Raw genomic sequence first — 14,917 nt, 5'->3', positions numbered from 1 at the left:
CGTCTTTCCTTATGGGCAAGCAATGGGGCAGAACCAGACATGCCACAAAAAAAGGCCACTGGATTCAGTGGAATTGCAGACAATCCCTGCAGTCTGCTAAATATACAAATGCAAATCAGAAGATGGGAGTTTTTCTTAAATTGTACTGTTTACTTCAACTTTAACACCTCTTTAAATTTGCTCCCGGTGTCACCTTACTTGAGTCACGTATTTTGCTTCAGGGACATGAGCAAATAACTGGGGAGTTGCCAAAAGCCCTTCTGTGTTCTCACCACACACCCTTAAACTCCAGTAAGATATTTTGAGGATGATCTTGGAAAAAACAACCACCAACATTGTCTCACTGGCATAAAAAATGTTTCTCTTAAGCGCCGCATGACATATAAATAGAAGAAAAGCTTACACCTTAAAAGGAGTTGAAGACAAATAATTATTTAATTCCTTTAAGCCTATGTTTATTGTGCTAAAGGCAAGTATCGCAAGCTGACTTTAAATTCTCACACAGATTCAAAGTAATATATTTTCACTGCAACAGTAAATAAGCAACAGCAACCTAGAACAAATCCATTGATAGTACAATTTCTACTTGTCTATCCTTTTATAGCTGTCCAGATTTTTTTTTTCTCCTAAATTCAACCATTTGCCTCTTTTTGTCTATGCTGCTGCTTCGTATCCTAATACTTACTGTTTCACGGTCTTTCTATCCTTGTATATTTGTAACTAAAGGCTAAAAGGCAAAATAAAACCTAACAGTTCATACATGTCTGACACAAAGCTCTGCACTGAGCCCCTTGTCTGGTTAAATACAGCCAGACTTCACAAATTCTGAAACGCTTCTCAGCAATGGGAAATAAAACTGAATTTATCTGAATAAACCTGTGCTCTGCCTGCAGCAGCGGCTGCCAGAGGGAGAGGGAAGAGATAAGAAGGGCAGATCTTTTTAAAAAGCGTATTTGGTCAGAATAGTTTTGATGTAATAACTTTTTTGCTGTAAATTAGAAATCCTACACATGAAAGCTCAAACAAGTAGGCTGACATTTTACAAAGGCTACTGTAAATATCAGAAGATGCAATAAAAATGCAGATAGCAAAGATCCCGAATGATTATCATAACCAACACAAGGAATTCAGAAAATTAACTCTTCAGTTTGGCTGATCTGCTAAGCTCCCCAAAATGGGAGTCTTAGGAAGGAAAATAATTTAATTATTCCATTTCGCTAGTAAATAAATGGGCATTTACTTACTTTCTGTTCCTTTTTCTGGCTCGGTTGTAAGCTTCTAGACCTTCTGTTAGTGTCTTCAACTTCTCTGGCTCCACCTGAGTGAAGGTATGAACACCAAACCACATTACCCAGACCTGCAATTATTAAACACTGCTTTTACTTTACTGCTAGACATGCATTATTATGGAGCCTAATTTTCACTGCATCCATAAGACACTAACCTTCCCAGCAAAGAATAAATTAATGTACGGCTATATACATCCCCTCACACATATATGTATATATTATAATTTCTCTAGATGTCCACACCACTAGCAATAGAAATACAAAAAACAAAACCACAACACTTAAGAAAACAAAACTAAGAAGGAAAATAATATTTGTAAAACCTTCTTTGTCTTTATATTATTAATATGAACACTGCTGTTAAAGTCTCATATTCTGTACTCACACTTTACAAATGTATTTTACACCTTTGAGACCACCTGGAACGCATTAAAATACCAAGTTGCCCAGTACACATGATACAATTTTTACAGATGCCGTCAACACAAAAGCGTTTCACATCACCTCAAATTTCTGGATAAAGCATTTAAGGCCCCAGTTCAACAATGCTGCTAACGGCATGGCCAAATTCACTCCTATTTCAGAAGAGCCACAGTACGTGCTCAAGTTAAAAGGCTTAAGGCCTTAAAAGGGGGGGCGGGCAGGGTCACAAGCTTTATTTATGCATTATGAACCTATGAGTCGTAAGTAGAGCTCGCTTTAGCCAGCTAATTTTTTGGTCCTGAGAAAGGTCTTTTTAAATTTTTGTACTTAAGCACATACTTTAGCGATCTGCCGGCTCAGGAATGAATTTGAGCACGTGCGCAACAGGGTTGCTGAACTGGTATCGAAAGTACTTTAACTGGAAATTTACGTTCTCTTGAACTCAACCAGAATTATAACCTTTTAAGCAATCTGTATCTAAACCGCTGCGTATAATCACTGGCACCACTGGGTAGGTACCAGTTAGTGATAGTATAAACAATACAAAAATGAAAGAAAATTAATTATATCATCTGTATGATTTTATCATTTGCATTCTCAAAACATTAGTCCAATTAACTCCCGTATTATTTTGATTTGGCTCAGTCATTTCTGCTTGTAAAAAACAAAAAAGGTATTTAAACACATCAATTTAAAGAAAATGAAATGATAAATTCCTTTTTCTTTGTCAGTATTGCCACATTTTGCTTGACTTATTTTTTAATCTTTGCATAACTTAACAGGAACCTTACATAGCATTTGTTTGATTAAAAAGTACAGCTTGTATTCTGACACAAGGAAAATTAATTCTATAAATACAAATTTATTAAGCATGCCTATATACAATCTGAAAAATAAAGTTAAATCTAAATTCCCTCTAAACCCAGCCTTTCAATTACTAAATAATTTATTTTCACAATGAAACTGAATTTTAGACGTGAAAATGTGAAGTTAATGCGTGAGCAAGTTGTCAAAATCTCTAGAAATAAGGTCCAATTTAATATATGTTTAGACCAAATTTCACATCTGGAACTTATGCATCTGATAATGAAATTGGGGAATACTGCTGTTTCAGGAACTTACTGGCAAGAGTTATTATTGGTGAAATCCGCACATGGGGAGGCAAGATTTCTGTTCTCATGAAATAGATTCAATCATGCCACAGATTGTGGCATTTTTCCCTTAAAATTGTGCTTACTTTTAACGTAAGACTGCAAATACTTCAAATAATTCCTCTCCTAATCAGACTTTGGAAAACTACAAATGCATACATAAGAAATACTCTCTATTTAAAACCTGCGGAGCTTTTCTAAGGATAAACATGAGAAGAAAAGGCACACAACACTGGCAGAATGAGCAAACCGGCTTCAGAAGCTTATACGTTACATCTCCTCCACTGAAACGGTTTTATCGGAGGCAATGTTACTCTCTCTGCAATGCACTACAGCTCAAGACTTCATTTTATAGAACGTTTGAAAAACAGCTAAAGAAGAAACTTCTATTTTTCAAACTGAACAGAATTAAAGGGCAATACCATAATCATCTTGATCCTTTACCTTGGACACTTCACTACGTGACAGAGTTGTCATGAATGCTAAATTGTGCATTATCCATATCCATGACATACATGTGCATATAAGGAACAAACTCTGCAAAGGGTTGTATATGTCTGCCGTTAGATATATAAGAAAGTTCAATGGTAAATATTTTTATGAAGAGCTAATATCACGTTTGGGTCACAAGGGACTTAAGTAACGAAAAGAAATCAATAGCTTCATTATTGGAATTTTGTGATGGTAGAACAGTGAAAAACCTGCTAGCGCTTTTTTGAAGAAGTAGTATCAAATTGCTACCATAACATGGTATTGGAAGCAACTATAACAGATATATTTGAATTAATAATATCATATGCCTTCATTTACAATAAGCTATTACAACACTAAATAATACATACAAATGAGATTTTCAGGACACTGATAAATCACACCTATTATTATCTGTAGAACTATAAAAGCTCCGTTTAAAAAACCTAGTTTAACTGATGGAAAGTCCTACTGAGAACGATACTCGCCCCGTAAAAATCACTATGAACTGCACTACCAACAGGCAACCACTGCTCACACAAACCCTTTGACTTTCACATTGTTGCTCTCAAAGCCTTGTTCCTGTTGAGGTGATTTGATTTGGATAATAATCAAACTAATTACTTAATGAAATACACATCCTCCGTTTTAGGATGCATGTAGCTTCAGGCTCGCTTCTTTCCTTTTCAGAAATTTCTGCCGCTACTGCTGCACTTCCCTTGGGTTCCTCTTTAATTTTCCAATAGCCAAAAAGCAAGCGTTCATTAGGAAACAAAGGTGCAATATTCCTCCCTTCTCCTGTTCGGGAAACACCATTCTAGCAGCTCTTCAAACAGAAGCATTATTACATTTAATACCCAAAGTCTTTTAAATGGAAACAAAAATCAAATTATGTATGATATAAAGAACAGAGAATATACAAAGTACCATGAAATCCCAACAGCATAGCAAAACTAATGTTACAATATACAGGAGGTTAACATTTGATTACACAAATACTTTAAAAGATGTTTTAAGAAAGCTCTGCAGAAAATACAATTTTCGGAACAGCTGCTAGTGACTCTCGCCATGAATTGTAACCTTTCAGGATTTTCTGAAACGCAGAATTTCTGAAGACCATTTGATTTTCAAGGTTATTTCTTTTTGGTTTTCAAGGGTTGGGTTTTTTTTTTGGTTTGGTGTGGGGTTTTTTTTGTTTGGGATTTTTTTTTTTGTTATTTCTTTTTGGTTTTCAAGGGTTGGGGGTTTTTTTTGGTTTGGTGTGGGTTTTTTTTTGTTTGGGATTTTTTTTTTCCCCTTTCCTTCAGACCAGGCTGCCCAAACAACTGAAGAATGTAGCTGTACAACATGTTATAGGAGTGTTTGAACATGTGTTCAAAAAAAATTTCACCTCTTTACAAAAGTTAAAAAAAATAAGCTCTTCAAATGTATCAAACCAGTCATATAGATATGGATACACATTTTTGTGAAGTTAATACATAAATGCATACTCAGAACATATGTGCAGTGTAATTACTGTATTCGTAATTCATATGGGACAGTGGTATTGTACACCTCCTAATTTTTCCAGTTTTGCTTGATCTTTTAGTTTGCCGTCTGTCTCATTTGCCTATACTTTATAAACTGACTTGTAACTTGGGGATCTAACCTTTATAAGGAATGAGCTCTTAAGCATTCAAATAATTGTTACTAAAGCATGTTGATTTCTCTATAAAGTAAATAAATTCAGCATACTCAGACGGGAGCCCTTTGAAACCTCTGTGGCTAAGGAGATCAACAGAGAAGGCACCTGTAAAGAGAGACTAAAGTTCTCTTGAGCTAGGGTTGAAACCATTCTGGCCAAACATCACCCCAGTTATTTATAGTACCAATTTGTCAAAGACCTGTTGGACTGTTTGGGGAAATTACATTTGCACATCAACCTCAGATAACTCTACAATTACCAACTGCAGTAAGACCAGCAGTGGTTACACCACAGATACACCAGTTCCAGCTCACGAAGTTCCTGAGCTATGCACTGGTGGGAGTCAGAGGCTGTTGGTGAAGAAGCATTCCTCAACATGTTCTCCTACTCTCTCTCCTCCCGATATCCGCTGCTGGCCAAATTTTGGGGAAAGGAATACTTTGGTCCAACCCACTATCACCGTTCTTACGTTCTTATGACTGTTGTTGTGCAATGTACTAGGCAGGTATGTGGGGACAAAAAGACATAATTTTTAAGCGGTTTGATTTCTTTGTGTCAGAGGTAAAACGTTATTTCATTAGATCTTTCCTTTCTGCTCACATATTTTTAAAATTTGCGTTTTATAAAATGGCACTTAAAAATATTTATATACGGAAGATGTGAAATATTTTATAAGAACTACAAAAATATAATATTATACAAGTAGTGGAGACCAGAATTTGAAATATTTATCATAATAAAATAACGAATAACTCCTTGATAACTGTATTTTCTGATTTATCCCCGACAAGCATATGATTTGTTGACAAAAAAAAAAGGATTTTAGTATGAAAGAGCAAATTGGAATGCTTTCCTCACTATTAGAAGATGGTCAAAACCTCCTTTCAAGGTGAAAATGCGCATGCATTTCCTCTTAAAGAGTGTATGTGTGAATCAGCAAGCTTTTACTTATTACGGACTCCTCAATCGGATTAGATCAGTTTTCCTTTTTGCAGTTTTCAACACTTTTAGATACCTCCATATCAGTTTCTTTGGACACAGCCAGAAGTTCAACTAAATACACAATGTAAGTTAAACAATTTTTTGTTAACAACATTTTTTATGTAGCAAGTCTTTTGTGCACAAATTAGTTAGTAAAGCATAATGGCCAAAATTTTTGTTAACAACATTTTTTATGTAGCAAGTCTTTTGTGCACAAATTAGTTAGTAAAGCATAATCAGGCCAAAATATAATCTGTTTCATGGCACTGGTAGAAGTTTCTCCTTAGATAACTATGGGAAAAATTCAGTTCTGCAAGCTATAGTTCTGAAAAAAAGCAATTTGTACTACTAAAGTAAGAGACAAAGAAAAAAATAAAGAATGGACCGAGATAGTTTTGATAAACATTTGTATGGGCATAGGTACATGTGTAGATAGATAGATAGGTGCATATATATATAAATATACCTTCCCCTCCTCAGCGTTTTGTTGACATGAATTGTGAACTTCTTCTTCTCTGACTAGTTTCCCAGGCCATGAAGTCAGTCCTTTGATTTGGCCCCAGACCAAGTCGCCAACATTAAACGTCCTCGGCCTGTAATGTATCAGCTCATTTGAAGAAGGGGAGTCTGGGTTCCTTAGGTCATCTTCACTACTGATGCTTTTAGCATCTGAAGGGCTAGGCACACACCCATTAATGCTTTTGGCATTAAAATCTCCATTGTAATGGATATAGTCTTTAACTAACGAACTTTCCAAGCTATTTGAGGAACTTGGAGATTGCTCTTCCAGAATCAGGTCTTGTTTAGAAGTGTTCAGCAACTCCCCAAATCCTCTGTTCTGCTGAGGCCTATTTCCGTTTATGTGTGCACATCGTTCCACAGTGTTCTCCAGTCTTTCCTTAAAACTCATCATAGTTCTTTTGTAATTGTTATACCTGAAATTCTCCTCCAACATTTTATCACTTTGACAGTTTCGCTGTGATAACAGTATCTGATGCTGCTCGCCTTGTAATAATGGCAGCGTGGAGATGTTATTGGGCCTTTCGTGACAAGGACTACTATGGATATGGGTAGAGTGGTCTAGAAACTCATCACACTTCCATCTATTTATCTCACTGACAGGACTTTGCTCCCCTTCCCACTGTTTTTTGGGTGTGTTACAACTTGTTGATTTGTAATATTCATACCCATCCCCTTCACTTGAATTTTTACTGTGCTCTGAATTCTTCAGTATTCGTGTTCCTCTAGTGTTCCTTATCCTACCTTCATGATCAGAAACGGCAATGTTTCTTCCATGGATTACTGCACTGACAGCACTAGAAAGATTTAATGGGTCACCAATTGAGGCTGTGAAGGCACTCATGGCACTCAAAGCTGGAATGGGACTCATCTGTGTTGTACTGCTAACGGCAGTGGTGATTACTACTTGCATTCCTTTGCTTGCAGCATCTACAACTGCTTTGTAGATAGCGTCCACCGATGTATCACCCTGAGCAGCGACATTGAGGTTATCCTTTGCCTGTTGTCCAAGAGGTGGTTCAGTTCTTTGCTGCAAATCACAAGATGTTTCTTGGAAAGGAGGAAGCATAGTGCTGGAGCTCTCAGGAACTGGTGCCATTCCCATTTGAGTGATCATTCTTTTGTTTAGGACAGCAGCATCTTCCTGCATTCTCACCTGGAAAAGGTAGAGAAAAAGATGGAAATTGCTATTCTGCCTAAAGTTCCATTTCAATAGACAAACTTTGTCTCATTTTAATACAAAAATCAGGATGGTGGCCAGGGTGACTGTTTGTTACAGTACATAATTTTAGTTTGGTTACACATCAGTTACGAGGTTTAATGCTGAACAAGCTAGACAGAAATCAAAAAAAGCATAATTTGGAGGAAAACAAACCACTGGCTCTTAGACTTTCCCTTGTGGATCAAAATAGACGCCTTGCATGAAATTATACAACCCACCATGCACTGCTGAGACTACATTATCATCTCTTTCAGAGTCTTTTCAGGGATTTCCTCTTCTGATTGAAGTACAGCACCCTCCTTTTTTCTCTCAAGTCCTAAACAACTCCACCAAGTTCAGTATTTCTGTTCTCAACTATTCTCTTTCGTTCCTTCCCAGACTCTAATTTTGCTTCTTTCCTCCCTACCAACTGTTCTTCTGGGCTCCTTGTATGCTCCTCATTCAATTTCTGGAACGCAGGCCACCACTGTCCTTTTGGAATTGGCTAACATTTCTATTTTTCCCCTTTCGGTTATGTGCTTTTCTCGTGGGATGTCTTTTTATTTCAGTCCCTTGTAGACCATGCCTGCATCCCTTTGCATTGCAGCTGTAATGTCAGGCACTGCCACAGTAAACTGTAACCTTCAGATTAAAGTAACTGGGCTTTTTGTATTTCTTGTCACATACGTAGGCAGTGAAGATGATGTCAGTAATAGTGCTGTTACAAAAAACTGTAAAAAACAAGGGTGAAATATTTCCAAAAGCTCCTTTAAATACTTACCATTACTATTTACATAACTGAGAATCTGAAGCAAAAAATACTGAGATAAAGCTACCAAAATTCATACACAAACAAAGAGAGGCAATAGGCAGCTAGAGGACTGTGATTTTGCAATAGCAGTGAAACATCTACACAGAGAAAATGACACGTCTTCTTTTTCCTTCTTAAAGGGTAAAAGCACTTTCTGGCATTATCTGCATGCTTCTGTCTTCACGTCTTGAGTTCTGCAGCAACCATGGCAATACTGAATAATAAATATGTATTTTAACTCTGGTTTTATTACCTATTTTGGTTGCTATGCTTCCTGTCAGTATGTTAGTTTGATAGTTCAACTTGCATTATGAAGAATTGTCTATTTAGGTGGAGAGCAGGGAGTTATCATTTTTGCAGTTTGTCATTGTAACGTTCATTCTAATGCTTGTTTTCTTCAGTCTATACAATCCACATCACAGCCAGCTCTTCCATTCAATTTCAGTAGGAATATAAGAGGATCCTAAAATAATTTATTAAGTTTCTAATTACTGCAAAGTGGTATCAATATTTATTTCTCACCACTGAATTGTTAGCGTGGTCTAAATGGGAATTTATGATCATTTCTGCGGAATGGAAAATAGTTTTGCTAAAAACGTATAGTAATTGTCAGAACATACATAGCGTATTTTTTTCAATACATGCAGCATAACTCTTTCCAAAGAAACTATACCCAATTTCTAAGGAAGGAAGTATAAAATTTCAGGAAGAAATGTTACTGATTTGCAAAATCCAAGAACTACTGAAAGAGGCAAGCAATTGTATATACCATATTGTCTTAATCACTCAGCAAAAAAAAAATCAAACTATGGAGGACGTAATTTTACCTACTGAGAGCTGCACATTTGTTTGAATATTGATTTCATTTTGCTTTCTACCTGGAAATTCTGGAACAGACACGCCATGGGGTTTGGGTTGTTAGCTGGGCCAGGAATTGGGGGCTGGCCTTGAAAGCCCTGCATGTTCTGATACCCCTGGAGAAGGTGCTGTTGCTGCTGATTTGAAGGAAACATCTGATTGTTGTTTAATAGCGACTGGAGATGACTCAGCTGATGGTTATTCAAAGTAGTGTTTATAGATGACATGTCACCTGTAATTCAAACACAGGGAAACATAAGTCAGTATAGTTTTCAACAGTCAGGAGGAATTTCCTTGACTCAAATTTTAACTGACTGCTAAGCAAATGCCTCTGTAAAACAACACTTTTCCCCTTCAATCGTCTATGGAATGGTCCTCAAGGCATGTGCCTCCTACTCTTTATTCCTTTATTTCTTCAGTATTCCTTCTTTTGCATGCCACATCTATCTGGACTCTTTCTAAAGGTTTCTGACATGACTGTCTTTGCCTTTGGAACGGTACACAGCCAAGTATGGCAGAATGAGCTTCTATCATATTCGGCGTCTTGGAATCTTACTCTTAGTTTCCAAAGAGTGACTGCTTCAAACAGTACTGGGGTGGTGAGGGGGAGGAGGAGGAGGAGGAGAGAGAGAGAGAAAGAGAAAATAATTTAAAAACCCCAACAAAACTAGCTTTTCATTAACTATGACAAAATAACATGAGCTAACTGCAAATGAGCAAAGGCTTTTTGGCTCACAGACATGTCAGCCAACACTCTGAACAATTTGGGTTTTTTACATTCTAGAGAAACAACTGTATTTACATTGTTTTACATGAAAATCTCACTGTACATGAAAATTATAGTTCTAGTAAAATAAATACGCTGTTGAACCTGACTTTATGATCTAGTAAAATAAATACGCTGGTGAACCTGACTTTATGAAAAGCTTAAAAATGTATCAATTTCCCAGGGTGGGTGGGTTTTTTTTTTTTTTTTACAATTAAAAGCTCATGTTTTTCTTAAAATTGCCATTTGCAGCATCATTGGTTAGTTGTATTTTACATGGAAAATGTAAAGTAGGGTTGAGTTCACGATAGCCATTTAGTAGGTAAGTACGAGGTATTAAGTTAAAATACTTATCAGTTCTTTGCCACTATTTAATTCCTCCTACTAGTCTATTAATCAGATTACATAGACCAAACAACAGAGGAGTACTAACTATATTACATATTCTTGCTAAAAATCATCAAAAGACTCAGGAGAAAAAACTTGTATTTAAGGGCTTTTTAATCACTTGTTCTGGGATGTAGGTGTTTGTCAAGTGAGATACCCTGGGTTTCTAAACTACAAGCTAAAGTAAAAAAAAAAAAAAAAAAAAAAAAAGAGAAATGAAAAAATAAAAAAAAAAAAAAAAAAAATCAGAGAAATGAGAAAATATAAATACACAATAAAAGGCTCGAAGGGCAACCTTCCTCTTTGAACTTGTGCAAGGACCTACTTCGAGTGCTTTATGGATTACTTTACGGGGAGTGTGCTTACGGTTTTGGCACTTTTGATTCATTTGGAAAAATGCACTTGGCCATTTTTCATCTACTGCGCAGCTACTCGTACTAACCCTGTGATGCCACATGCACTTGAAATGAAACGGCTGCATCCCAGAGATGCACCTGTGCTTTTACTCCTTGAAAAATGAAACCACTCCAATTGCTTACAGAATTTTAAGGTAGGTAGGTCTAGGTGGCATCAGAATTAAGAATGGAATAGAAAATAATTTCCAAAACCAGTATTAAATGTTACTGAATTAAATGAGAATGTATTTTAAATTTCTTACAATAACAGTTATGTTTTTCTCAATAGAAATAAACAAGCTGTAACATACAAAAGCCTTACAAAAAAAAGTATGATAAAGTGGAGTCTTTAAAAATAGAAACTAGAATCCGAAATTCCCCCTCCCCAACCCTCTTCCTTTTTTTTTTTCCTTTTATATCTGTGAAGAAATTGAACTTACCAAGCAGACCTGTCCCCAGTAGAGGGTTAAGTAGCTGTGGCACCACAGAGTTATTGTTGAGTTTAGCTGGACCAGATGTATTCCCAGCATTATTAGATATGTTCAGCAATGTTTCTGCCATTGACACCACTGCTGTCCCACCACCCAGGGTTGAGACAGACAGTGCTGCCACTGCTGATGATGTAGTGGTTGTGGTAGTGGTTGCCTGGGAGGAGGTGGCTATGGAAACCTCTGGATGATTAGCGGTGTTGCCCGATGCAGAGTTCAGGACACCTCCCACCAGCTGGGGATTCAAGGCCATTAATGCTGAGGCCCCTGAGACAGCTGGGAGGAGCAGGGGGTTAGAAGTAGTGTCAGTGCCTGAAAAGCTTGGTATAGGGTTGCCCATGGGGTTGGTTAAAAGGGTCTCCACCCTGTTGCTTTCTGACTGAGTGCTTGGCAAATGGTCAGGTGGGGCTGTCATCTGTGTTACTGAGGGTAAAGGGTTATTTTGCTGTTGCAACAAATCTGAGATGGTCAGATTGAAAGATGGTAGGGGAAGCATGGCAGCTGCTTGGGCTTGGTTCTGGAGGAGGGTTGCTAGAAGCTGAAAATGAACAGGTTGTAATACCTGCCCATCCACGTCACTGGAGAGAAAAGCTAAAGCAGCATTTACATTCGGGTTGAGAAAACCTAAAGGGTTGAGGTTGACCTCAGACTTGCCTTCTCCTGCTGAAGGCTGTAGTATATTTAATAGATTCTGGTTTAGGAGATGTTGCTGATTCACTGGCAAAGAGATAGGTAGAGAATTGAGGAGGTTTTGATTCAAAGAATGTGGAAGATTGTTGTTTGAAGAGCTGTTCTGCGGAAAATGAAGCGAGTGTTCGTGGCCAGCAAAAGGGAAATCGCTCCCAATGGGCAGCTGGCTCTGAAGTGGGTTTCCAGCTGCAGTAGTGACTATAACACCATCTTGAAGCACAGATGTTGTTTTTGTGATGGCAGGTTGGCTGGTGCCAGCTATGGCTATTGATGATGATGGTCCTGAACCCCCTGCAATGCAAAAGAACAAAACTATTAATAGAATACTGCCTGCTGGGAGACAATCATCGAAGTTATAAAGAAACTAGGTTAATCCAAACCAGTAATGTTTGATATCCATGCACAGGAAAGAAAAATGTTTTGAGCATCCAGACTTGAGTACTTTTTAAATATGAATGAATCTGCCATCAGCTACTTCAGACACTATGTGCTGTGCCACATCTCATCAGAAATTATTTAACTATACACGTGTATTCCCTTTAAATTTCTTTGAGTGGGGATATGAGGATTTAATTCATTACATATTTTGATTGGCATAAACCTAAAAGCAACCATAACTTAATATAGTTAGTCGTGGACCAGTATGACATAAACTACTAAGAAGGATCAATGGGAGACATGAATGATGTGTGAACGAGTGTGAGTACATGATCTAAATGTAGATGTGAACCTTATGCTCTTCTGTTTCCAGCTCTATTCCATTAACGGGGTTTTGGAGAATTATTATTTCAAGCATTATTTTGGACTCATGAAGAAAAAATACAACGATGATGATTACATGTCATGATGATGCCTATGATAAAATTTAATGAGCAAAATACAGTACGGTCAAGGTAGGTTAGCAAACAAAACCCCCCAACAATTTATAAAGAAAAAAAAGTAAATTGGGGTGGTCTAGTCATATCCATCACTTGGCATGAAAAGAAAGACCAACTGGGTAGATTTACTGTGAGGGGGTTACACGGAAGGAGTGAGAGAATAATAAAGGTTATTTGACTATCTTTATACCCCTTTACCAAAGTTGAACTATAAAATAAATTATTCATTGTCTTTCACTTAAGGCAGAGTCTTGAATTGACAGTGGTCATACACAAAAAACGTATGAGAGGAGACTAGGAGAATTAAAGCAAGTGAAGTTGCCTTGAACTATGCCTTTCTACTTTATTCATTGCGATTCACTGGAGAACAGACATTAAAAATAGGTATTAGAATTATATACTGCATGTATATAGAACTGTATAATTATAAATGTATTTAACTATGCTTTTGATGCAATAAAATCATTTTCCATTCTCAACTGCCCTGCAAATCTAGCTCACATGACAGAGATCAGAATGTATCGATTATCAGAAAGCATCAATTATCATTTTTCTAAACAAATACTATTTGAAAAGGGATGTGCAACTGTGCTGTTAATTGGTAAGAACAGAATCAAATCTTTACATCATTTGTGACTTAAAATACCATTCTTCAAGCACTGTAACATGATGACAACTCAAAAAGGTACAAAATTAACACAGTACATGAGGCACTGCATTGAATTCATGAGAAGAAAGATCACACCCTCTTCTCCCAGGTACCATTATCACATTTCAGTACAGATATTAAATAATAAATTAGCAAAAGATAAAGTAAGAACAAATTGTAATCATAAAGCAGAGGATATCCTATTCTGCTGTGATTAGAAATACGTTAACAAAGCAATAAAAGCAGTTTCATGACAAGTACATTTCTCTAGGCAGCAGTTTGGAACAAAAAAACAGATATGCACTTGAGGAACAAAAACCCCAACCATGCACTGAAAATATATGTCCCATTGGGTTTCCACTTACGGTTTTGTGTTTAACATTTCAGATCAGGCAGGAATAGCAAATGCTCTATATCTTGGCACCCCCAGGCCTGGCAAATGCCTCATATATACGTGAGAAACTGGCACCCATGCCCTCCCTGGCTTTCTAGCTCAGAAATACAGACTTCCAGATTACAGACACCTTCCCAATAAAAGTCAATGAAAAGCTGCTTATCAGACAAGTTGCTCGGAAATTATTCAAAACTAAGATGAAGCCAGTAACAGCAAACCTATTGGTAGAGATGAATGAAAACCACAGCTATGGCAAGTAAGTTTGTTTTCTGCCAGTGTATCTGTCCTACTACTGGTTACCCAATTCTGGAGAGAAGCCACCTCTGGCAATGCCTCTAAAATGGAACATAACAGAAAAAAGAAAGAGTCTCTCAAGCACATGTTTACACATCAAGGCGTACATGACCTACCGAGACGACATGTTAAAAAGATTTTTCATGTGTGTGCACTTTTTTTTCCTTGTAGTATTTTGCTATTTTTGTAAATAAGCCAATAGTAAAACACAGTTCATACAGATGAGCGGCATAACATAAAATTAAATTAAATGTGTATGTTTACTATTTATTTTTAACACACAACCATAAACTCCGGCTACTCAAATTCAATTACACAAATCCCAGAGAACCTAAACTAAAATATAACTGCATCTTCCTGTTTTTACTAATCTCTGAAATATTTTAAACTGCATTTTTAGGAAAGTAACAGAAAAATCTTTACAATCTTTGTGGCTAAAAGCAAATTCTTTTTGTTTCACCAGAGAAAACACACCCACTTATAATAGTTTCAAACACTCACACCAGGCTTGTAATGGATCAGTACGTTACAGAGCCCACAGCGATACACATTATTAACTATCAGGTACCTGTTTGCTCACAAAAAAGG

General features: G+C 37.0%; 1 protein-coding gene across 3 annotated transcripts in view; it reads right to left on the bottom strand.

The window, feature by feature from the left end:
- MBD5 (methyl-CpG binding domain protein 5) overlaps positions 1-14,917 on the bottom strand; it is a 95,386-nt gene that overhangs the window by 7,537 nt on the left and 72,932 nt on the right. For 2 of the 3 annotated variants that reach the window (XM_019473620.1, XM_019473621.1), the window contains exons 10-13: positions 11,377-12,405; positions 9,409-9,620; positions 6,466-7,674; positions 1,245-1,357 (exon numbers count right to left, since the gene is read on the bottom strand). In XM_019473620.1, coding sequence (XP_019329165.1) covers positions 1,245-1,357; positions 6,466-7,674; positions 9,409-9,620; positions 11,377-12,405 — 2,563 coding nt within the window. The remainder of the gene's footprint in view (positions 1-1,244; positions 1,358-6,465; positions 7,675-9,408; positions 9,621-11,376; positions 12,406-14,917) is intronic. The other variant, XM_009285293.2, reaches the window with a different exon arrangement.

The sequence above is a fragment of the Aptenodytes forsteri genome, unplaced genomic scaffold (assembly GCF_000699145.1).
Source record: "Aptenodytes forsteri isolate BGI_AS27 unplaced genomic scaffold, ASM69914v1 Scaffold380, whole genome shotgun sequence".
NCBI lineage: Eukaryota > Metazoa > Chordata > Aves > Sphenisciformes > Spheniscidae > Aptenodytes > Aptenodytes forsteri.
This window is presented reverse-complemented; position numbering and strand designations above follow the sequence as displayed.